Source organism: Charadrius vociferus, unplaced genomic scaffold (assembly GCF_000708025.1).
Source record: "Charadrius vociferus isolate BGI_N301 unplaced genomic scaffold, ASM70802v2 scaffold273, whole genome shotgun sequence".
Taxonomy (NCBI): Eukaryota; Metazoa; Chordata; class Aves; order Charadriiformes; family Charadriidae; genus Charadrius; species Charadrius vociferus.
The window spans coordinates 359,989-386,716 of NW_009647750.1; the positions used below are offsets into that span (position 1 = coordinate 359,989).

Here is a 26,728-nt window from a genome sequence, read left to right on the forward strand (position 1 = left end):
CATTTTTCTATTGGACTAAAACTATTTTCCTTACCTGTTAAAAAAAATGTAAATATTTTAAACATACCTTTATTAACAAAGCTGTCTGCTCTCCTATATAGTCTATTAAGTGCAGATGAGCCAAAGCCTAAAAAAGAAAAAAAAAAGATACTACTAGTGAAGTACCTGATGTAGTTACATTTTTTTCAATGGATGTAAGCAAATACCACAATTCTTTCCTCTTCACAAGATATTGATATTCATCTCATGTAGCTTCTGCAGCAACTTTTCAATTGGTAGAAAGAAAAGACACGGCAGAACTTGGTAGCTGTATTTGCAGAAGTGGGTTTGTTGTGCTGGAATGACCAGTCAGATTACTTAAAAACGTGGGGCACAGGCATCAAATCAAAACTGAAATTTAAAGATGACATTCTTCAGTGGATACATGTTTTCTGAATACCTGAAGACAACTGATTTTAAACTGACTTCCCCAAAACCACCATATAGATAGAAGTATATCATGTGTTTAAAAGGTCAGATGAAATCAGGCATCTTGTGCTCAGTCACAGTCGAAGAAAAGAGAAAGCAAAATACAGGTTTCTGTTAAGCAGCTTTCTCAGGCCCATAAAAACGCAACTGTACCCATGTGCTAAAACCAGGCCAGAGATCTTTGGTGAAGAGAAATTGGCACAGGGGCAGCAGCACCTGAAAGGCAGAAAAACAAGCTCTCCGATCCCCATGTCAGGCACCCAAACTGAGGAGGTGAGCCCTGTAAGCATCGGGCCCGGGGCAGCCTGGACCAGAGTGCTCTGTCCTTCCTGTGAGAGCCATTACCATTTGTACAGGATACTCAGATAGTATCCCCATACAACCATGGTTACTACCACGGATGAAAAGACATAGCAAGGCTCCAGCATAATGCTGATGGCCCTGATATCTCCTTGGGCAGACAGGAGAGTATAAACTGAATATTAACACCCCAAGAGAATGATCTATTGCCTCAAACTATGAGGTAAAAAGGGAATTTTTAGCTTGTGCGAGCTACCTTTTAATTCACTTTGGGTTTTATTTTCTTTTCTTACAAGTGTCCAGAATGGAGTACTATTTTCAGGTTCAATGGGGTATACCTATTTTATGACTTTTCAGTTTCTCAGGGGAGAAAATCACCATTTTTGCTTCAGCCTGGACCAAGCTGGTTGGCTGGCTTTCATTTTTTTTCTGCCATGACTAAGAATCAGTCAGCTGCAATGCCTCACTTACTGACTCCGTTCCCACAGAGCCACAGAAGTCAGCATTCACACGCCACAACTCCCCATAACCCGCACACCTGGCAGCCAGACAGAGCCCTTCAGAGACACCAGTGGAAAAAAAAACCCATTCAACTCAACTTGCACGCTGTCAAATTCCATGACAGAGATGGACAAAGATCCTAACAGGCACTGAGTGGAGTGGTAAAAGACACAGTAATGTCAGAGTGACAAAGGGGCTGTCATTCAGACCGGCAGCTCCTGTACCTGCAGCTCGTTCAGGCAGCAGCCGAACTCCAGTGGTTAGGGTATAGCCACATATTAAATTTGGCCTAGAAATTATGTTTGTTTTTAACAATGCATTGCACAAGAAAAGGTATAATTACATTTAAAGACATAGCATGCAGAAAACAAGTGATAAGTCTTTCAAATACATACACATAACCCTTACAATAAAAAAAAAAAAAAAGGTCATTTTTTCATGACTTTAACTTCCCAGGATAAAGTTTCCTAAGGAGCAAATTCTTGTTGGTAATTTTAAGTTACCGTTTTCATTCTAAGCTATCTGCATTGCTTTACCAACTCAAAGGTTATGAAAGGGACTTTTAGAATGTATGTAAAAGCAATATTTTTAATGAACTGTAATATTTTTTCTGCAATTTCTTTGTGTTCACACTTTAAAATAAACTTTTTAACATATAGCTGTCAGCAACCAGAGTTCAGAATTAATTTCAGTTAGCACTACTGCCTTATTACTTAATTATCTATTAACACAACATGTTTCAGTAACACTCCAAATTTGTTCTGGAATCCAGACATGGTACTACGAAAGAGATATTCAGGAAAGAGGGAAGGGAGTGAAGTTCACACACGTTGCTCCTGCAAGACGGTCAGTCTGCAGGTAGCCCATCACGTTAGAGATGATGACAGTACTAACCATATAACCAGCTTTAGGATGTCTCTACAATATCCAGGCCAATTGCCTGCAAGCGCCTAAGTGAAACTCAGCAATTAGTACGCCACCACTGGCCTCTCCTGGCTGTAAACTGCTCAGAGGTTCTCCTGGATCTTTCTGTGTCTTCTAAGAGGAATAAGTATTACTGCACTAATTGGTGCCTTCAAGCACACCAGCTCCTGTCTGGCAGCTCGAAATAGAGCTTAACTGCAGAAAAAAATTGCGTACCATTTTAGATCAAAGTTTAATTTATGCACAAAAATTTGTGTGAAACCCTCTTATGGAGAGCATGTCATGATGACCGTTGGAAATAAACTCTGCCTGAAGGGATTTAGGTAAAATGTCAATTTTGACAATAAAATTTAACAAAATACTGTATCCCTGAGAGGCACAGGAACTTCCGTCATAAAGAGACAGAAGCAGCAGAAAGATTTTATAGCCTGTAACAGACAGTTGTGAACAAGGACTAAAAATACAGTCGTAAAGATGAATTACCTGAGGGACACAATCAAAAACAAGAGAACTCCAAAGGCTTTCCAACTTTTTCATTGCAAAAGATCTACCAGACTGGACCAATGAGAACCCAAAGCCAGAACCTCCAAGAGTTCCCCCATGGCTCTGGAACTTAATTCACTTTTTCCAAAATGACTTGCAGCATAAGTAAGTCCCACACAGGTTTTCGAATGTGCCTTGTAATAGGAAAGGGAATATTTATAGCAGTAGGAAATAGGTTCATACTGGGAACCTTCTAAGATGAAGGATCACGAAGATCCACAAGAATATGAGCTGACAACTGCTGAGTGCCTAGCTCATGGAAAGATTTCTTATACTTCAATGCATATCTTTGTTTTGACTTGTTTCTTCTTGACATTGTTAACCTACAGGAAATAAAAAAGCCTTGGCAAGGACTGTCATCTCCTGTTAATTCAAAGAGTACTATAGATTCAGATCAAAATTAGCAGCAATGATACTTAGAACATTTTTTCTTATTCATTTATGGGTAAGAATTTAGTGTCTCTCACTTTTTTCTTGATTATATGTACAAGTTTCTTTCATGACCTTAAACAGCTGTCATGCTACAGAGCCAGGAAAAATATTCATTCGTTAGCAAACTATTCACCGGTGACCTGAGAAACCATAAAAATGAAGTTCAATGAATTACAACAGTCGTATCCAAAGTCTGTTAGTAAATGGCAAATAACTTCCTGGGTGTTTTACTATGCTATTGTGCAGCCACACAACACTCAAATCAAAATCATTCAATCCAAGCCAAAATAATAAATACATCAGGGAATGCGACTAATAAACTGTTACAGCATCAGCAGACAAAATAAACATGGCTTCAATATGGATTCCCTATAAGAGCTAGAAAATGCAAGGATATATACAGCCTGATAATGTAGAGAGCTAAAAATTATCTGTACTAATGGGTGTGCAATAAATCAACATTTCCTGACGAATTTTAGACCTACTAGCTAGCAAACAAGCCCCCTAATGATAATCAGAGTTTCCATTCATCTTCTCAGAGGTTACCAGATTTTGACTTCCAGTTTGGCATCAGTTAGAGTCAGTTGAATTATTCGCTGTTTGTATTTGCTTTATAGTTTGTCTGTGTTACTGTTGGTGATTTTTTTTAATAGATCCCAATTTACAAATTCTTGGACTCTTTGCAGTTACTGGGGGGGAAGGTGGAGGAAGGAGGCTGTGTGAGCAAATTTGTTATTACAGGCTTTTCCCAGGCTGTTCAGTCAAACAATTCACTAGCCATGGCAGTGCCAGTGGTCACTTGGGTTTTGCCAGTCGTGTTTCTACAACATAATTACATAATTTAAAACCAGTAAATAACAACTGAAAAATACCGAGTATTCTAGGGAATGCACAGAAGCCTAATTGAAAAGTAAATGTGAGTACGCATACAAAGAATTATCCAAACATTTTGACTGAAAATAAATCCTCTCAGGCTATACAAAAGCATCAAACAGTAAATAAAATGGGGTACAAACATGACTGGACTGTTTCTAATAGTCAAGCAAACACAAAGAAACTACACAGCAAGATATCCAGGCATTTCAAGGACTGAATATCTTTTTAAATTACAATTGCAAACTGAAATTCAGTGATATTATCCTGTCAAATCATACTCCCATGAAATCTCTGAGGCCATTTGGTAGCCAGCATGTAGCAGACAGCATTAGGAGCATTTTTCAACTCTGTTTTATTCTTCTTCTATTTTTTCTATCACTTTTCTAAATAATTGCAAAACAAACACATAACTACGTATAAACTACCTGCACATACAGACCGTCAATTAAAATTCTACTTATACGAAAATGATTGTGTTACATCCATTCAGCAAATGCAGCAGAAGAAGAAAGAGTGAGACCAAGCTGACAGTGAAAAATTAAATCTCAAAGAGGTCCATCCAACTTCCACCACTCTGCAATTTCTCTCTGTTACTACCATGACTACACTCGATCTTCAATATTCCAGTGGGATTGAATTTGCAGGAGGCATCTGCCCAGGAACACGGTTCACATTCATAAGTCATTTCTACCTCTTCAGGCTTTAGAAATCAGAGAATCTTACCTCCATGAGAACAAACAAGGCTGCAAAGAAAAGGAGGGTTGCCCACTCAACTCTGTTCAATATCATCTCAAAATCATGGATGTCTGCTAGCACTAGCAGCCAAATGGCTCCCAATATGGCAATCCAGCCTGCATTAGAAAAAGAGAGAACAACACTTCACACTTCACAGACTCGTTATGTGCCACCAACATAAAAGTTACAGTGCTGCATTTTTCAGGGCCTCGAAGACTTGCTGGCTGTGTGCTCTAGAAGATAAACAGAGGAAAGGAAAAGCTCTTTAAAACAGAAAAGGGACTGACTTTAAATAGCAAAACAGGCTTTTTCCAGACAGGATCCCTCTATACATCCTGAAGAGTTTTAAGACCCATATTTTGGGAAGCGATTAAGAGAAAATGCAAATCAAATGTACAATCAGCCAGAGAATGTAATCAGTGAATCTCCTGTCTGAGCAGGGCTCACTTTCTCTCTGCGTGGATAAAATGCTTTCTGGAGCTGTTTGGTTCCGCTGACACATTTATCTTAAACAATGGAATGGGATTTCAGACATGACACAAAAGGGATTTGGGTGTTTTCCTCAGAATGATGCTGCTCTTTCTGTCTTGCCTCTCTATTGTTTTCCTAAACAGCAGATGACTTTTTAAAAATAAAACTAAGATATATAATTTAAGGGTTTTTTAATGGCATGGAAATAAAGCCTTCTACCTCTTCAAGTTATTTCTCTCTTTTTTGTGACTGTTTCGTATGCCTCATCCTATTTCATATATTCACAGTCAGAAAGTGATGGATTCATAGAATTACAGAAAAAACAAAGAGGATAAAAGAACAATAACAATCTTTGTTGGCAAACAACTTCAAGTCACAAACTTATAACCAAATACCAAATTTAATTTAAGGAAAATAGGTCCCTGCTACAAAGTAGATAGATGAATAAAGTAAGCCTTCTCCAAAAGCCTTCAACAACCAAAGTTGTAAGAAAATTCAGAGACAGAAGACTAATTCATAATATTTTAAGCCATTCAGCTTACAGCTTATGCATAACACAAGTGTTCTTCCATTAAGTTAAAAGAAGAAAGAGATCCAAAAACATCCAGCAGTTTAAAATTAAGCTATATTCTATTTAAATCCTATTTAAATGGAAATATATTTATTTATACTATTATTTATTTAGATTTAAATATAAAGGAAATAAAGACACCAAAGGTTCTTACTGTTCATGAAGCTGCGAACAATAACTATTTTCTCAAAAAAATACTATGCAGCGTCACATAAGCATTCCCTAGTCGAAGAATGCATTTTGCTCTCTCAAGTACATCTTAGGAGCTTTCAGTGGCATACTGCACTCTTAAAATGAAGAAGTTCAGGTTAACTGTGATCAGTAAGGAACATCTGCTGAAAATATTGCAGCTCAGTGCAGGCAACCAGCCCTGCCCAAAAGCAGCAGCTCAGGAGTTTGGCTGGTCTGTTTGGTATGGAGAACTAAACCAGCTAGCTTGACACCATCTCTGGCTTTCACGCTTTGAGGTGGGTTTATTTTCTGCTTCGGTATTTGCGCAGCAGTGGTATCGTATTTCTTGCATTGTTTGGTTCCAAAACCTAAACTCTCTCAGCGACACCAACTCTTCAGTCAATGACCTATTTCTTTCCTCTCAAACATCTCCAAGTGCCACCTCCTCCCTAGTTCAGCTCTACTCTTGGTACCCCCAACTTGCCTTCTGTCCTCTCTGCTTGGCTGAAACCACGTTTTCCAGCACTACAAACAACTCCTCACTTCCCCAGCTCTCTCCCCATGATCCTTCTTGAACAGCTTCCACATGACTGATCGCTCCGGTCTTGCCATTTCCTTAATAAGCAGCTCTCACAGTAAGTTTTTTCTTTAGCCTGGTGCAAACCTAATCTACAGGGAGATGCAGGGAAATCCTTCTAAGGGAGCAGGTATGAAGGACTAAGACATGTGATGGCTTGTCAGCAGAAGTACACCATACAGGTGGAAACAAAGCCAAAGCTAAGCAGAGAGCTGAAAAATAAGGGAATTTTGTATCCCAAATTTTGTAGCTTCAGCTCCTACGTTGTTCCTGATACAGATTTTGAGTAAAATCTGATCCAAGTGCCTCACTGGATCAAAAAAACGTGTCTCATAGCTAGCTTTGCTTAACTCTAAAGGCAGAAACCCTGCCATGCTGCAAGCTGAGCAAGCCTGTGCCCTGCTTTGGTCACAGTGATACAATCAGAGTGTGTGGTCAAAAATAGCTCATGCATGAGCATCATACTGCAAGGGAGGAGAAGAGCAAAAGCAACCACAATAGAGAGCAGGACGGGAATAGCTGGTCCCACATTTTCTTGTGAAGAACGACATTTTACCATTCACTGGAAAGAGAGTTCAGGAGTTATCTAAGAGTGGTAATACTCTGTACTGCTCAGGATGAATGCTGGATTCTGGCATAAACTGAAAACATATGCTTTTTTTTTTCTTTTTTTTTTTTTTTCTTTGTGCACTGGACTCTGGGTATGTGTATAGACTGCAAAAACAGTTACAAACCCACAGGGAAAGGAGTGCTCCCAGAATTCCCAAAGTAACAAAAGAAAGTGAGGAGACAACTGTCAGTTCCTGTCTACCATGCCTTTTTGCTGGCATAGCTCATTTACTGTCTTTCTAAAAACGAAGTGAATCTGTCCATGCAAATTAAATAGTTATTTTCTTTGAACACAAAGAAAAGGGTTATGGAAACGTACTGCTAATTTTCTTCTGACCGTCAAGTCTTGGCTGCTCTCTGAATTCCTGTAAAGAATGGTGGGCCCATCTCCGCCTTAAATAAATAAAGATGATGGCAATTGCTGTCAGAGGAATACTGCAAGGGGAAGTAGATGTACACAGATCAGGAGCTTAGTACCAGAATTTTACTGATATTTTGTACAAATGCAAGTGAGGACATTATATTTTGTCACATTCATTTTGTATGTAAGTACAACGAAGTGAAGAATTAAAGAACAGCAATTTCTCAATAGTTCTGGAACAATCTGTGATAGTATCTTGGCACTATTTCTGCCCTCATACTTCCAACGAAAACAAATCAACTTGAACATGCTATACAGAGATAACAATTATTCGCTAAAGCTAATGAGATATAATTGAAAGGCACGAGAGGTGGATAGAGCCAGGCATTTCCTAGCACCATGAATGTTATCAGCTCGTATTAGTTCCACGCGCACGGCTTTGCAAGAGAGAAGAGCGCCCTGCCTAACAGTGCTGTTCCCTGGGAATACAGACGGGCATGGGATGTGTCCTACTGCCGTGCTCCGGCAAGTACAGCTCTCCGGAGGCTCAAACACGTCAGCTGCCAGTTCTGGCTGCACAGAGCTTATTTCAGTCTGCACACACAGTCTGTTCAGAGGGTATTTGTTTTCCTCGCTCTGCCTGCAAAGTGGAGGTGCAGTTACCCATCTCCCAGAGGAAGGGCACAGGATGGGAGCGCAGAGAAGGGGAGAGGAAAGAGGAAGCCTCTCGAGGAATTTGGGGGGACTTTATGCAAAATCTCCATTCACGACGCCTTTTAGTACATACTATGTCAGTGGTTTATATTTTTGGATAGCTTTGCATATGCCCTGGGTTCAATTTGAAGCTATTCCTTCTTTTCTGAAGAATTAAAAGTACTAGGATATGTTAAAGACCGTCTTCTCTGTTCATTTATTTTCTAGCTTACTGGGCCACGAAAAAATAGCCAGGAGGAAGGGAAATAGAAATAATCTCAAAAACTAACTTCTCATTACTATAGTGAAAGCAAAGCCCATTTATAGTTCCACAGACCACTTCCTTTACTGCCTTTTAGTGCCTCTGTTTCACAACAATTGATGTTCTGGAAATATAACATGGAGAGAAACTGAATCTAAATTCCATTTCTGCACTGATATGTAACCTGTTGAAGACAGTGACAGTTTCTATTTATTTTAGGAAAAATAAAATGAAATTTTATTATCAAATGCACCTTGCAAATTTATAATGCATTCTTCACGGAAGAGATTCCCATGTCTTCTGCCTGAGGCCAGGAAAAAATGTACAGCAGAAATAGCTTGAGAGCTTTTCTTTTCATATACACTTTACCCAGCAGGGAAAACCACCTTTGGAACAATAAATAGTTTATGATGAGAATACAATTGCAATCCTACTCAAAACAAAAAAAATATTTTGAAATAATCAAACAGAAGAACTTGAAAATAAAAAACAATCTGATAGAATCAAATAGAAGTCTAGAATATGTGGGATGAAGGTAGGTGAAAGAGAAAGAAATGAAAGAAAAAAAATATTGTATAATCTGTAGGCCTTTCAAACGCTCATTAAGAAAAATTCATATTCTTTAGTAAAAGTAATTTTGCGTGACCTACTACCAGCTGAAAAGCATAAGCTTCCTTCTAACAATGTAAACATGTAGACACTGTATGTTCACTTTACGTGCACAGAATTTGAAATAATGTCTTTATGAATACTGAGGGGACACTTAAAATTCACTTTTGTGGAAACTGAAACGGCACTGGAGACATTTGCACTGAAAAGCATTGCACAATCTCACTGCTGGCTTGGCCAAAACAGCGTGCTGCTCAAGAAAGACAGGCTACCTTTATGTAGGAATATTTAAAACTGCAGAAATCCAGAGTGGGAAGCTACCTGATGCCTAAGAGTCCTGCAGAAAAGACTCAAGAAAAACAGTGGATCACAACTGAACCTAATGGTCCACTGATATACAGAACCAGGACAATAAATGGCCGGTCCTGTAAGCAACCTCTGCTCTCTTCATCCGTGGTAAACCCTGAGAAGATATGCTTTAAGAAAGATGCGTACTCATTAGGAAGTACAAGGCAGAGAAGTAAGTACAATCAACAGTGTGAAAAGTTGACTTTTGAGGAAAAATTTCAAGAATCCAGGATATTTAGCTCAGATATAACCAGACTGAATGGATCCTGGCAAATCTTTAGGTTTCTACCACGCTGCTCCAGAGGGCAGAGAGCAACCTGTTTGTGGTGGCAGCAGTGGACAGGACAAGAGGCAGTGGGGAGGAGGTGTAATAGCAGCGAGGAAGATTCAGGCTACACAGTAATCAGGTCACATATTTATAACAGTTGATAAATAAGTCAAGTTTTCTAAAAATCAGCTAGACCATCTTCTGCCAGATGAAAATACAATACTCCTATCTGCAAACAATGGGATGGACACACTGATTTTTTTTTAGACATTTGTCACTGAGCAAAGTACAATATTCTTTCTCTGTAATCTTAACGGTTCACTGTTTGTCAAAATAGCCACACCAATTTTTGTGACCTGTAGAAACCCTTTTAGCCCACAACGTCCATAACAGGCTTACCAGCTAAAACGCATTTGGCACTTACCTTTGAATAATTGTTTACACAGCATGTTATTGAATGTATGAGGAAGTCCATCACTGTGTTCCAACAGCTTAATCAGAAGAAGTCTGATTAACTCCACAACCCCTCAAAATTTAGCCTAAGGATGTACGCCAGTCTGTCATACACTATGGTGTAGTTGTAATGTTGTGTAAAGCATACACTCAACTATATTCTTATACATGACTATAGAAATATTTGGGTGAAAAAGTTAAGTATTTCTAGTAGCACTTGCTCTACTCATGGAAGATGTTTCATTAGTAGTTCTGAATGTGAATGAGAATGTCCTGTACTTTGGTTTCTGTAATTTTTTGTTTTATTTTATCAGGCATCTCTGAAAATATACATTCTGAAATCATGCGGAATGTTTATAAGTAATACTTGCTGTCATCTGATAAGCACTGTTTTATCTTTAATATTCTTTTTTTATAAAGCTACCCTTTTACAAAGCAACTTGCTAGTCTTTTGAGCAGTCTCTTTTCATAAGCTTAGATTCATAGAAATCGTTTTCTGTTGTTCTGCTCTATTTGTAGCACCACAGTTTAAGGCTACTTCTTGGTGATGATGGCAGTCCAGGACAGCTCACACCACAAGAGGAAATGCTTGGTACAATACAAGAGGACTGAAAGAACATGAAAAAAGTTGGTGGAAACTATAACCCCACACAAGACAAATATCCCCAAAACCTATGCAGATAGAAGGTATTTGTGACGTCAAAAACCGGAAGTGTAGCATAAAACAGGGAGACAGAGGACTAACTGCTCTGTAATCACAGATTAGCACATGTGCATTAGGAAAGGATGGGACAGACTTTGTTGCACGGCTGTAATACCATGAGGTCAGAATGCAGAAATCACATTTACCATTGTATTGCAATGTCAACACCTAACTTTGTTAATTCTCCAAATACAATTTCATAGGTGAGATAGGATGGCATTCAAGATAGAACACTGTAAGAAAGAAACTATGATTAGAGATTGCTATAGCTAGGCACTGCATCTGCAGGGAAGATGAGCTGACAGATATATAGCTGTGTATATTGCACCAATCCAAAAGTCTAAAGAATTTACAGTTATCTCAGTAAAGGTCACTGCAAACAAACACATTCTATTGCTATAGCCTCATTGACTCTTGTGAACCAAAAATAATTTCAGAAGATGCAAATATCGAGACAGAGGAAAGGTCAACTTTTCTAGAACTAAGCAATAAAGCGCAAAAGCTGCACTAGCAGATAAAACTGTTACTGGTTCTTGTTTTTTTCTGGTCAAGTGTATGGGCAGCTGCAAGGACAGAGGATATCTTCCATGCTTAATTACATGTTTGTAAAGATGATTGTGAAATTTCTAGGGCAGAATTTTTTGAAAACTATCCTAAAAGAAATTAAGACTGCAAGGATCATGGAAAGCAGATTTCTCTTACTTTCAGGATCGAAGTGTTATGCTCAGAAGGAGGAATAACTAAGATCTGGACCAGAATTTCCGAGTCTGAGTCAAAGCTGACAGAATCAGTTTAACTCCATTCCAACATTCTCATTATTACAAAATAATCGTCAAATTTATTTTTGACTCACATTCATATGCAGTGTATCAGGATTTTTTTCAATAACGCTATGAATGAAAGATGTACTAAGTCTCTTAAATACAATTATTTCCATTCTCATTTTAAAACAACAGTTTGCGTCTTCACGGTGCAATCAAATTCTCCATAATGCATACTCAGACACCAGCAAGTCAGTCACATGCAGTGCTCTTTTTCACCTCAAAGTAAAAGTACCGGACAACTTAAACCAACATCATTGCATGCCAAAACAGATAAAATCGTAGATGTATGAAGCAAGGGCAGGGAGACAGAGGGCACAAAATGAGGACAAATGTGCCCAACTCCACTGACAGTTGTAGCTGATACCACGATGGGAAAGGAGCTGCAGATCAGCCCCTACAAGCACAACTGCAAGAACCTGGAAGGGTCTCCAGAAGGGGTTGAAGGCTTTCAAAGAGGAGTGCCTAAAAGCATGGCTTTAATCTTACTATCTCTTATACATTAAGCTGGACACTCTTATCAGATGCTACAATTTGTTGCTCTGCTTACCATTATCAGGTCAGGAACTAAGGAAACCAGAAAGCAGTGTCACAGCTACATGTAGGTGGAGCATTAATGGAAAACAGTAAGAGAAGAAGGAAGTTTCCACAGACAATAGTGCTCAGGATGAGTAATTGCAGCTAAAAGGGGATGCATAGGATGATACCAAAGGCCTCAGGTTTATCAGCAACTCAGCAGTGATTAGATGATCAAAATTTGTCAAAACCCATTTTAGTGGTAAAAAAAGCACAAGAAACAGGTATGTAACATACATACAACGCTATGATAAAACAATATGATAAAATTTGGTATACTGCAGAGCTGAAGACCAAAGTTGAAAGGGTGAAGTGTAGAGCTTTAGAAAATGTATAAAAATTGGCTCAAGTGGACCCATGCACATAGAGGAAGAAACCATCAACATCAACACTATTCACCTCCTGGTAAAGAGGAGGAAGACACCATTATCACACTCATCCCAGCAAAGACCTGAAGATATCAACACTTTGTAGTGACTCTTCCCAGCCTAAATCAGTGAACCTTAGCACCCTGCAGAGCATCAAAAGGTGACCCTAACATCAGAATATAAGGGGAAGATACTGAGAGTATTTTGGGGTTTTTTTGTTTTGTCTTTTTTTTTTTTTTTTACAACAGTTTTAACTGTCTATTTTTAATGAGTTTTGTTTTGTATTAATTAGATAATTTGGACTATAAGTATATCATCAGAAGAGGATTAACAATAACTGCTTGTTGTATTTTGCTTACACTGATAAAATTTTTAATTAGACTAACAATAAATCCTTAACTCCAGGTATAAGGAACATTCCCCTTTTTGCCCACAATATCACAAGCATAACATCACCACTGATACTTTGAAAGCAGAAGCCTTCTGCCGTATACAGAGAAGGCATCTCTAATCCAAATGTTTTGCGAACCAAAACCATCTACTTTACTGAAGTGTGTGAAGGAGTTTCCAGGCAACCACAGATTATTCAAACTGAAATTTTTAGCTGTATAGAAAAGGTCCACAAATGTTGCTTCCCAGGCTTTGCATCTGGTTCCTTAATTTATCAAACCATTTTGGAAAGCTTTACAAAGTAAACAAAAAATACAAGGGGAAAAAAAAAACAAACCAAGGAAAAGAAAATATTTGTTGTGACAGATTTAAATACAGTTGATCATTCAGTATCATTTGAGCTGATACTTAGTAGTCAATACCTACAAGCTCTCCTCATTTAAAACTGATTAATATCACAGACCCTAGATAATCTGGAGATAAATGTTAGATCCAGTGACAAATTAAAGAGCAAATGCGCACTTTTTACACTGAGGATATAATGATATAAGATGTGCTAAACTTAACAATGTGGCTTTTGACTTTAAGCCTGTGCTTTCTTAAATCTGTATTATTCACCAGTTTTTATAGTTTAATAACTGTCTCTCACCAGGATTTTTTTTTACACCAATTATACACCAGCTTATTAAACTGATATGTTTTTCAAACATTTTATAAAATAATTCCTCAATAACATTTAGATCTAAAATGAACCTCATTTTAACTAATGCAAAAATTCACCTGAATCCAAACATTTCCAAAATAGGAACGCCTTCTCTTTTCCTCTCTCTCTATGGGTACAAACACTTAAATTTTGAGAGCCAAGTTTGTTTGTTTCTGCACACATTATTTTATTTTTGTAAACAATGTCATATTTATACAACTCCATTATCATACAGGATAGTGGTATAATATGGTGTAATTTGTTCATCACTGATAGCAGATGAGAAAAATGTCCCAGAATACCAATTCAAAGTGTGAAAATAAGGGCCTTACGGATGCTTCAATGTTGACACCCTTCAGACTAATGGGATCTGTCCACACCTTTCTCAGCCCTGTGCTCCTTCTCCACGACCACTTATAAATCTTTTGGCCCTGAGAAGTTCTACTTCACACTGTGAGGCAGAATCTTTCTTACAGAGCTGTGGGGGAGTGGGTCAAGTTTAAAAACATGTTCACCATTCTAAAGAAATTCCTTAGCACAAGTTCAAATGCACATATGTACTCTGTGCCAGGGCTCAGATAAAAGTTGGTGGAAAAAGCTTATTAGAGTGTCTTCTTAGGCAGCTTCCCAGGCTGCATACTCAGAACAAAAGCAGACAGACTACATTTATTTCACTTGTGTAATATTAGTTCTTTTTCAGCCTATAGCATTAAATAATTTAGTCAAACATCTTTAAGTTAAAGGTTTCTGTCACTGGTTACAGCATTGCTAACTCCTGTGCAAGCCGTTACACGTCCTGACCCTGCTCATCTGTCTCAAAGTCTTTAGGGAAGAATCAGTGCTGCAGTGAGTTCCTTACTGAAAATGTTGCAGAAAAGAAGATGGGTGAAGTTAGTTGTTAAAATCTTAGTAGGCTGCGGTAATAGAGAACTAGCTTCAGTGTTTCAAAGCCAAGCAAATATCAGTATGGAACTTGTGACATTCTGTGATTCAGCTGCAATTTTAAGCAAGATCATGAAGCATCCTAGGGCAGTGCAGCCCTTTCTTCACCACTAAGCAAGCTACCAGACAAGTGCCACTCAGTCCCAGCTCTATTATAATTATTGGTTCACCTAGCTAAATTACAGTGTAAGCTGAAAATTGTGCATGTCCACTTAAACAAAAGCAGGCTGTAAATCAAGAGAAATTATATGGGAGAAACTCCAGATCCAGCCCACTCCCTTGAATTTGAAGTGTCACTCCTCTCTGCAGGTTAAGACAAAATTTTTGCTATAATTTGCATAACATTCTCTGTAGACATAATTTGCGAGGTTTTTTGTTCTGCTGAAGCCCTTTCCAATTAAGGTATTTAATTTCTCATGTGAATTTCAACAATTTTTCTGCAAATTATGGAAATGAGTCAGAAAATATGACAACTGGTATCCAAAGGAGTGACAAATACAACAGGAGTCTTTTGTATCTACAGCAACGGAACACATTTCTCCTTTAATGCTCTGGCAACAAAATAAAAAAGAACTCTGCACAACATGGCCTACAAAACAAACAGAAGTCAGTTTAAATTAAATGAAAGCAATTATTTCCCTACTTTTTCACTATTTCAGTAACAGTTTTAAGATGTTTCAATGATGCAAAATACAACTAGTTAAGATAAATTGCAAAAAGAGTTTCAGATCCTCAAAAATATCTGCAGCAGAATTCGCAGACCAAGCCCACGGTCAGAAGTTAAACCTCAGTAAATATAGAAGACAAGACAGATTTTTCCAAGAGAAGTTAGATTTAACTACAAAATTGAGGTCTCATCAAACAAGATAACCTTTGTCTGTAAACATTGAGGGATTTTATCTTTAGGGAAAGGACAATGGGGAAAATTTAGACGTAGGATGTTTGCTTGACAGAAGTGATGAGGAGTGCTGATTTATAGAACTTGTTCTACTACAGACAAGTCATAGTGTTCGTGTTAGTTAGTCAAAAGAATAAAACTATAAATTTTTTAACCGTTCATAATTTTGGGCTTTCTTGCTAAGACCGCTTTGGTTAATAATACCAAAGTTGATTTTAGTTAGAAGTGAAATCCCCACATAATCAATTATCAAGCCAAATATCCATCTAGTTGTGCTTTTTGTTTTTAAGTGTTTGTGACTAAAACTTGGTATGGCTTGAGAAGATTCCCTCTAGCATAAAAAGAGTGAAGTGGGTAGGGTAAGGTGAATCATTTCATGAATTAGACCTTTAAAGCAGGTCAGATGAATCACAGCTGTTGATCACCTCCACTGATTATTGACCTTCTCCAGAGATTATTTTAAAGGCAGCTGAAGGTAATTAGCTTAAACATTGCTGTCTGAAGGATCACAGACATCCGTGGTACCAAAGATATCAGAAGGAACTCAGGTAATAGTGTGAAGATATAACCCCTCTGCAGAAGCAAAAAAAGCCAAGATAGCTCCCTCAAGTGTTATGATTTGAAACTCAGTCTTCTGCTGGGGCTGGAGCAAATAACAATCCTAAATTATGGAAGAATTCAGTAAGTCCAAAAATCTCTCCCTATCCCCTTGCATAAAAAATTAATTAATCTAAGGAACATGAGAACAGCCATAGGTGGTAATACCAAATGTTCACCTATACAAGAGTCCTATCTCCAACAGGGAAAGCAGTGCCGATAAAGTGGTAATGAATATGCAAATTAGGCAAATGTACAATTGTATTTCTCCTGGCATACTTTCCCAGTTTCCAGCAGTCTGCAGCCAAAATAGAGACAGCATCTCTTCTCTGAAACAGGCAATATCTCTTTTGCTTGCTCTTTGGATTGCATTTTGTTTCTTGAAGATGGGAATAACAGAGTCTGGTGCAACCCTCTAAAAGCAGGAGAGGACCTTCCCCTGCCTCAGAAACTACTTATTCTGGCCCTTGGAAAGGGGTGTCCAGAGGTGGAAGGGAGCGAGAGTGAGGGGTTCTACAAGGACGGGGGCACCTGCATTGCATGCAGAGACAACTGAGAGGGGCAGGACCACAGAGGTGATGGGTCTCTCTTCACAGATACTAGAAGGAACTGCACAGAGTTCACAGCAGCTCAGCAACTCATTGAACTGACTAAAACCAAACCAAAGAGGAAAAACCTGCCCCACAGAAGCAGAAGGAAGTAGGTTATAAATTGATTTTGTGTATTCTTTCTGACCCAGTCACTTTGAGCATCCTCTATTTAAAAACAAAACAAACCACCAAAAAAACCCCAAACAGTTTAAATTTCAACAAAATCTTGCTTTATTTTACTTTTTAAATCTTTTAGCTCTTTGGGGGGAATCTAAGTGGCCAGTAGGTCGAGGGAGGTCATCCTCCCCCTCTACTCTGCCCTGGTAAGGCCGCATCTGGAGTACTGCGTCTAGTTCTGGGCTCCCCAGTTCAAGAAAGACAGGGAACTGCTGGAGAGGGTCCAGCAAAGGGCTATGAAGATGATTAGGGGATTAGAACATCTCTCATATGAGGAAAGGCGGAGGAACTTGGGTCTCTTTAGTTTAGAGAAAAGAAGATTGAGGGGGGAATCTTATTAATGCTTACAAATACTTAAAAAGGGAGGGTGCAAGGTGGATGGGAATAGTCTTTTTTCAGTGGTGCCCAGTGATAGGACGAGAGGTAATGGGCTCAAGCTTGAACATAGGAACTTCCTTCTTAACATGAGGATGAACTTCTTTACTTTGAGTGTAGCAGAGCACTGGAACAGGCTGCCCAGAGAGGTGGTGGAGTCTCCCACTCTGGAGACATTCAAAACCCGCCTGGACGCTGTCCTGTGCAACGTGCTGTAGGTGACCCTGCTCTGGCGGGGGGGTTGGACTAGATGATCTCCAGAGGTCCCTTCCAACCCTGACCATTCTGTGATTCTGTGTAATTATAGTTCAAAGCTCTAGACACACCTGCCTAAAAGTTAAAGTTAAAATAGCAGCCAGGTACAATCCTCAAAAGGGCTTTACTTTCATCTCACAGAATCACAGAATCTTTTATTATCTTTCCTCAGATTCTTTATCAATGATTTATCAATAAAGTAAAATCCCATGGGGCAGAATGAAAGCACTGTAGAAGTCTTAAAGTTTGTGATATCTGTTTATTTAAAGTCTCAGTACTAATCTTTCATTAACATAGATATTTCATAGAATTAGACTAAATAAATTGATGAACAGGTACAAGAAAACTGAATAGGACAGCGTTCTGCATTTTAAAAGGCAGCTAAGTATGCAAATTTTATTATTTGAATTAAAATGTCAGTTCCCTCAAATTATATTAATGATTCCAAGTTCATAATGGAAAAATTGTATCAAGGCTGAGGACTGATAAAGAATTCTATAATCTTTCTAATTCACTCTACCAAATGCAATTAAAAGTTATTAGATTTCTAACACTTCAGCCTCTGTATGAAACATTATTCTGGTAGAAAATTAAACACTGAACTACAATCTACTTTCATTTTTATGAGAAAAACATATTGAACAAATTTACCCAAACCACCAGAGTACAAGATGTACTGTATTTTAGGAAATTCATTTCCATGCACTGGAGGACTAAAATCCATAGAGACTCACAGTGGCACTACTTCAGTAATGACAAATAAGTGACAGCTATCATCAAGATGGTTGACTTCAGGAATCACCAATGAGATTCAGTATAAATTTGCAGATTCCATTAATCATTAATAGAAATTATATGCATGCTTTAATAACATTTATTCATTAATCTGACATTTTTGCCATGAATACAGAACAGGGAGAAATTATACAGAACACATACAGCCCCTGTTTAGTTTCAAGGTTGCAGTTGAAGATCAGCCAGTGAATAACAGAAGCCTGCACTGCCAGCCATGCCATTTGTTTTCATTTATTTTACTGACATAAAGTAGGACAAAAAACAATCATTAGTTATTAAGTTTCTCCGAGTATTGACTCCAACTGCTTTGCAGTTTTGAAAGAATATCTTACCAGGAGCATATGCAACCAGCACTATGTGGTCTTTACTGACTGTCTGTGGCTTTTCAAAAACACTTACAGATGTTGGGTTTAATTCAAGAAATCCTACATGGTTCAGTGCCCACTTATCTGAGACAGAAAATTAAGGGCGAAAATTGATTTCTTAAATTGCATTCTTATGTAAGGATATCCAACACTTTCCTTATGTTCTTAGCCACTGTGAGTTCAAATGCCTTCAAATTTCTTCAATTTCTACATCTTCCTACACCTTAGTAATACAGCACTTTCGCTGTTGTAATACGTCAGTATACCTTTTAACTTCTTAACAGCCAATAACCTTTATGGGCTGAAATTGCCCATTTCTATAGCAAATACTCTGGAATGGGGAAGCTGCCAGAGCAGCTGTGGCACTGGCGGAAACAGGGACGAAAGCCTGGCTGACATGGCCCCTTTCCTAACCTTATAGTGCTCCAGGCCACCAGGACTTACACTACATGCCAACAAGGTCACGCTGGGTGTATGGACACTGTTAGATAACTGCTTAGCCCAAGTCCACAGCAAGGTCCTGGTCCCCCTGAGTCCCCCTTGTGTAAGCGTTGCTTTGCTCCCAGACTTTTTTGCAGTGACCCAGCTTGTTTTATCTGAGATAAAAATAAACCAAGGTGCAGGTCAGGAGACAATTCATTTCAGGAATCTCACCCAAACAGCAGCATGGGTGAGTCTGGATCACATTTGAGTCTCTCTGCTCTGTACAGTTACTCCAACCTTATACCTGGTGGCTTCACGCACTCAAACGCCATCACATGTACCAGATAACGTGACATATGCCCTCAGCCTCATAATCTTAAAACACCACTCTGCTCAGGTACACGACCACCCTCTCTGCAAACCTAAAAATTAATTAACCCATACATACAATGTCAGGAGGAAACACAGGACCAATTGCCGTGCTGTGGAGATACAGCCAGCCTACTCTGAAGGGACAAGGTCTGAGCAGTGTGGACACAAGCCATCCTGTACTTAGAAGGCCTGAGAGCTGGGGATCAGTCCCTGGAACAAATGCGTTTAGCAGCAAAGCTATACCTATTAAAGCACGATGCTCCGGACACAGTAGCCCATATCCTTCCACTGGTGCCGGCAATACACAACACTAGTGTTTCCCTAGGTCCCAGCAGAGAGACTACTTTTTTGTTCTTCCGCGGAGTAGCAATACACAACACTAGTGCTTCCCTAGGTCCCAGCAGAGAGAACAGCCTTCTGCTGCTGGTACCTTTCTAAACCAGTCAATACACCAGAAGAGTCAACAGCAGATACAGAAGTATTCCTCTTCAAAAGTGTTTCACCTTTCGGCCACTGGGGTGGATGTACACAGTGGGGGAATTCAGATTGCATGAAAAAATATAAACCTGAAATTCCGTAACTTTCAAGTGCTCAGCAGACAAAAAAATATTTTTGATTTTTTATAGGGCAATACACGGATAGATTTTATGACTGTCCTTCAGTTAAATGTGAGCTTTAATATGGTTCTGTTTTCAGAATATGCAGAGCCTGTCCTCATACAGGTACACAACTAGCTGGATAAAAATGTACACATTGAGGTCTATACATAGAAAGTATGCATACAGCTACTTTCTTTTCACACATATACAGTGTCTTCCTGACTTTATTTTGGGAAATGATTTATTCTGGTGGTAAAGTAATGCAGACTTGAAGTTATACAAAGAGTCATCTATACTTAAGAAACAATGCCAGACTACTTTTTTGTTCTTCCGCGGAGTGATTATTTTCTGATCTCTATAATGCATGCTGGTCATTCACTCAGACCTACAGTGCAATGATGCCAAGGTCAAATTTGCTCATTCTATAGTTTACACAGCTCTTCATTATTGGGAAGTCATAAAAATGAAGTCATGAGCACTCTCTGTTATTCCTCCTGTGGTGACTGAGACATGACTACATTTTGAAAACCTGTTCTGAGAAACTGCTGTTCCAATTAACCTGGTGGAATTGCAAGGCCAGATACATATGGAAAAGGGCTTTCTGAAAAGATCCAGAGTCAGAAAAATATTACTGTTTTTTTTCCAGGAGGTTGTTTCACTTAGGTAGAACAAAACTATGAAACTTACCAAGATCTAGGGAGATGCCTGGAACAAATGAGTTGAGAAAAAACATAAGAATAACACATCCCAGCACAGTCAGGCATTTGACGAGAAGAATTTTGTCTGTTATTTTGTGCTGTACTACAGAGGGCACTTGGGGCACTCTGTGGTTTCATGACCCTGGACAAAATCACCCTTTGTTGCACATATGCTTTGAAAACCTATAACCTAGTCTAGAGGTCAGGTCTTTCATGCCTACTGTACAACTTTCATGGACACGCCAAGGCCATAATCCCTATGCAGCTTCTACACCCCTGTACCCAGCTCCTGCAGCCCTGTGCTGATCTCCTCATGCTCTCTCCCTCAGACCCAGTGCCTTCCATAGTCACTCTGCTTCTCTGCTCTGGTCTCACTTTCACAACCAACCCAGGGAATGACCTTCTCACAGCCTGAGTCCCTCTCTCATTTCACATAGGTTAAAGCCCTACTAAAGTAGAAGTAGGTCTCTGTTCTTTAAAAAGGTTGTCTTTTATGCAATACCTTGAAAAAGGTGTAAAACCTAAGAAGAAATCCTTTTGGTTTTGTTCTGTTTTGGTGTGACATATACGTGTCCCAGTCAAGGACTTGAGCTCACAAACACAGGCCTGGATTCATTAGTGATGCCAGTGAGGTGGAGGGGATGTGACATTTAAACAATTAAATTTAGGTCAAATTAATCCCACTACAGAGTTTTCATATCATCAGACCCAGCTTCAGCAGAAAAACTTAGGTGGTGTTTATGTGTGCACAGCAGAGAGAACAGGACTTATCCAAGTGGTTTATCCCTACTTGAATAATAAAACCGGCATGTCACAGGCAGCGTAGTAAATTAGATTTGGTATTCAGTACATCAGGCAGGAGTGTTCTCTGTTGTCATGCATCACGGTTTTAAACAACCTATTGACACCTTCTAGCCATGGATCAAAAATTTAAGAAAACACTGCTAAATCATTTATTGATCCTTTAAATTATATTTTTCTAAGGGAAAAAAAAATAAAACCTAACAAAAACTCACAACGTAGTTCAGTAACCCCATCCCATCAAGAAGCCAGCCGGCCTGCCTGCCAGCTTTTCTGCTATCATGAGTTATTAAATTTGCATTAGATTCAAAGCACTCTCTCTGTGTAAAGGCACAGGCCTGCTTACACGGTTGCTGAGAAAAACTGACATCTACTTACTTTTTTCTGGAGTTCTTGAATATTTGTTTCCCAGTTTTTATCTTCTTGTGAAATTTGCCTGAAAGAAAATGACACCTGCTTTTTCCAGAATGAAGTTAGAGCTCTTCCAAGAGTGTTGGAATAAATCCCTCTCATCACAAACAGATCACCCTTTCACCCGTATGGAGTAACTCATACCGCAAAGGAGTCATGGCCTTCTTATGGCCAGCAGCAAAATTCCCATGAGCGTTCACTTAAGACTCCACATTTTGTAACATGCTCCACTTAAACACAAACTCTTTGGAAGACTGCCACGGGCTCAGAAGGAGCTGGACTCCAGAGTATGGACCTCGATACAGGATCTGTCTATATGCAAGAGGTAGTCCCCTTAATAGTTTCAGGATTTGATGTGTGCCCTGCTGTGATAAAAGAAGGATTGTGTGCTAATATGAACAAGTCAGAACACATATATTTTACATTTGCATTTCATAATGAAGTTTTTAAGATCCGAATAACTTCATCGTGTTATCAGCATAGTCAGTCCTCCAGCAAAAAGCCTTGGGGTTTGCAATTCAGGAGTGCTGTTGTTAACGAAAATGAATTCTTACATTGCTGTAAATATACTGTGCTGGAGGAATCCTGATTTTTCAAGATTAAATATGCAATTTTTATTTATACTTCAGAAGTTTCTTAAGTTTCTTCTTTAGAATGTCGTAAAGTCTAATAATTTGTTATCTTTCAAAAAGGAAGTGATTTTAACAGCCTTTTTTGTCTTAAAGTAGTAATAGTGTCACTCCATTCAAAGTGCACAGTATCGGCAAACAATTATGTAAACAAAAGTCATCTATTGCTGGAATAGTTTAAGAAATCATATTTACATGTCTTTGGTCATACTGCCTATTTAACATGTTTATTAATGAAAATTAATTGTTTCAGTTTCATTTTAGTCAATTCATTTTCAGAATTTTTATCACTGCTATTATCAGTCATCAAATTCCACAGCACAACAGCTGTTTTTGTCAGAACATAAACAAAATAAGGTTAGTATTTTTGTTACTCCTAGTTTATGAAGACTTCTTTTCTATACATAAATGATTAATTATGCCTGCGCTCAGGTTCACACTGAAGATTTGATTATGAAATAATTTTAAAACGTAGCAATTCACTGGCGACATATTTTTCAAACTCAACAGTTCACTGAAGAACACTTGAATTTTTCAGTAAAAAAAGAAATTTTAGCATTTTACTATGCTGAAGCCACTATTGCAAGGAAAAGCCTAATGACGTATTTCTCATCTTTTTAAATCAAAAACTACCTGAAATTTCTAGGCCTTTACATTTGGGTCATATTGACATCTATTTTCCAGGCCTTACACATTGGTTTTGTCCTAAAATACTTTGTGTTTTACTGAGGCTGAGGCAAGCTATTCATGTCTGCCCCAACACGCATTTGATCAAGAGACAGCCACGAATATGGGTCTTGTCCCAGAGAAGATCCCTGAAAGCTTTCACTTTCAGGGCTACCTAAAATTACAAGAGGTGAGGCCTTGGCTCATTGACCGAACTGAAATATTACCCCTGACGTTAACAAAGCCACACTATCATTCCTGGATGTAGACTGAGATGAGCAGGAGCTCACTGCCAGTCCAACAAACTGCCTGTGCCTGCAGCTTGTCCCAGAGCATGGGAGGTGGGACACACTGGCCCCAGCTCACCTGTGAAACGTCCTCAGCTTCTTCCTCAGGAGCATCTCCAGAGTCAGCACCTTCTGCATCAAGAGGCATTTCACGGCGGTCTCCTCTCTGCTGGCTGGGTTAATGCGCTGTGCAGTCAGTCTCCAAACATAGATCTCATGTTTTAGCTCTAAAAAGAAGCCAAATTGCTTATCTTAAAGCAGGCATAATGCATACCAAACCAGAGACGCATAAAATATGTGTAATGTGCTCTGGACTCAAAGCTGTTAAAATTATTGGAATGGTTTCCCAACAATTTGCCACGCAGGAAGTTGCTTTTACCATTCATTTTGCAGAGCTGAAGGGAATGAAAAATGTATAGACATGATTCAAAATTTTAAATAAATTAATCTCAAAGTCGTTTGCAAAAAAAAAAAAAAAGAAGTACCATCTTCAAATGCCTTCCACAAGTTTTAGTATTAAAATCGTATCACGTTCATTTTTCATCAAAAAACTTAACTGCCAATATACATTATTATACTGCTGACAAGATACTAGTCACTTTGTTGTTAGGAATTACAGGAAATTCTCCTTCACTATATTCAGATTGGATAACATGTTTCCATTCACTCTGTGTTCATACAAGTAATTTTATCAATGTAAGGTAAAACTTAAATTTAGCACTGTCTTATGAAATAGCAAGTAATAACATTTTAAAGGTTTCCTAAGGGGACTCAATTCTTAGGCTCTGAAAATATCCATAAATACAGCTACCATCACCTGCATGCATACCTGAATGATATCTGATCCTGTGTAAGTTCAGACAGACTGATTAACACTTGAAATCAGTCTCCAACACCTTGTCAGGATTTTAAATACTTTTTTATTCGCCTTTTTCCAGTATTGTCAAGGCCTTGGAGTGTGACTAAAAAGCATGTACTCCTGTTCAGGAAGGACCTTAGACTGGGCATGCCAAAAAAAAAAAAAAAGCTTTGGATTTTCTAGGAAATCACTAAAGAAATAAAAGCAGACTATTCATTCAGAAACTGTCTGCACAAATGCTTCCTGATGAAGCAACAGGATGTTTCCTTACCCTTCATTTCTGTTCCCCTCACATTTCATGTCATCAAAGACAATGTGTCAAGAATTCACAGCTTTATAGCTTAAGGTCCCAGTTCAATCAGCAAATTTTTCTTATCCTTATAAATGGATGTGGAAGTCCTTGCACCATGTATACAAACTATATGCATTATTTATAAAAAAATAAATTATGTAATAACATAAGAAATATTTGAACACATTTTGAGGTAGGCAGTGATATTAACATTTACTGCTGCAAAACCCTAGGGGTTCGCATTATCTACTGTCAGAAAGAGCACTAAATGTGTTCAATTCCCGCCTTCCCTTCCTCTGTGACCAAGTATTTATAATGATAATACAGAGTGAGTCACGTAAAGATTGACCATACGAGGGAATTAGACTTGACAGAACTCAAACCTTTAAGAGCAAAAGTAAGCATGTCCAGAGTATGCATAGTTGACACATAAAAGGGATGTGAACAGCAATTGACTCATATTTAATCTCCATTTTAAAAGCACACTGGAACTAAGTCAGAAATGTGAAACCCAAGTGCAGAAAAAATTCACATGGAACAATATTTGACCTCAGCAATTCATGCCTCTTTCCTAGAGGCACCACCCCTCTACAGGACACAAACATAAGGCTCTACTTCGGAAAAAAAAAAAAAAATGCCTGAAATGTCCTCATCTTTATTCCTTTGAGCAGGACTGCAAACAATACACACTTTGCCTTATTCAGCTAAATACCTGCAAAGGAACGCAAGAAATCTGCACAATGCTGCATAAAGCAATACGGAGCATTTATGCAAGCTTTTCGATTCAAAATCCAACAGCTGGGGCCCCATTTGGTCACCGAGGAGGCACCTGATGCCAGTTCGGTTGCCCAGCATGGGATTGCCTCCATGGCACAGCACTTAGAGGACAACCTCATCCCTGCAGCAAAGCAGCTGGAGCCCGGGCAGAAAACTGCAAAGCCACACACACCCCTAAGTCACCTCCCAGGAGTTTTTTTCTGGGCAAACTGGGGCAGGCTGCAGCAGCCCCAGGAGTCAAGCTGTTCAGAAAGCCGCAAAACTGCAAGTATCCCTCTCCTTAAAAATGTAACTGGAATTTTTCCTCACTGTGCTTTGGCTTTCCCCCCGTAATTTCAGCTTCTGAAACAATCTACAACGCTACAAGCCTATCCCTGCATTTTATGAGGGAATAGTCAATTTAATACCTCTATGATGGTCACATAACACTCAGATGGAGTAATCTGCAGATATTAAAGAGGGTTAGGTCTCTCATAACGCTTCAGGATGGTTGATAAAGACATACATTACTCTTCAGTTGGTTCATTCCTGAACGAGGGATGGGATCTCTCTCAGGGGATGTGGGCTCCGTTCTCTCCGTTCTAAGTCAGACTTAGAGCCACAAAGTTATTCCAGTCCTTGTGGTTTTGCTCCTTAGTTTCCTCGACTGCAGTTCCCCATCTTTTAAAAGCAGGAATCAGCGTATATTTACATTTCATATGTGCTCATTAGGACTTGCCTAATGTGATCACAATACTCTGTTCTGTTATACTGAGAGTGGCACGGGGTTATGGCAAGTAGGGTCAAGTATATGGAACATTCATTTGCCTAAAATTCCAGTTCCGTTTGTTTCAGAAAATTTTCATAAGGTTTGAAATCTAGAAAATTAATACCAGTTTATTCACTATCAAAAAATTTTAATTCAGACTGCCAGACTTACCAGTCAAAATCAATTTACCCAATGTTTTCCATTAAAGTACAAGTCTCACAATTAACAGAAAAAAATCTTTGTTCAATTCACTATCCTTTGCTTAAAAGTGAATAGATACATTCCAATCATAAAACATTTTGCACCAAACATAACTACTGCTGAGGTCCTTTCAATACCAGGAAAAAAGAGGGGAAAAAAAAAAAGGTAAAAAAAGTGCTGCAAGAAACCACTTAAAGATGGTATTCGCAAAGTCTTAGTAAAGAAAAAAGAATCATGA

The 26,728-nt window shown here is 38.7% G+C and overlaps 1 protein-coding gene across 1 annotated transcript in view; it reads right to left on the reverse strand.

The window, feature by feature from the left end:
* OCA2 (oculocutaneous albinism II) overlaps window positions 1-26,728 on the reverse strand; it is a 178,297-nt gene that overhangs the window by 66,292 nt on the left and 85,277 nt on the right. The window contains exons 15-19 of the mRNA XM_009882100.1: window positions 23,693-23,840; window positions 21,999-22,056; window positions 20,809-20,917; window positions 4,768-4,895; window positions 68-127 (exon numbers count right to left, since the gene is read on the reverse strand). Coding sequence (XP_009880402.1) covers window positions 68-127; window positions 4,768-4,895; window positions 20,809-20,917; window positions 21,999-22,056; window positions 23,693-23,840 — 503 coding nt within the window. The remainder of the gene's footprint in view (window positions 1-67; window positions 128-4,767; window positions 4,896-20,808; window positions 20,918-21,998; window positions 22,057-23,692; window positions 23,841-26,728) is intronic.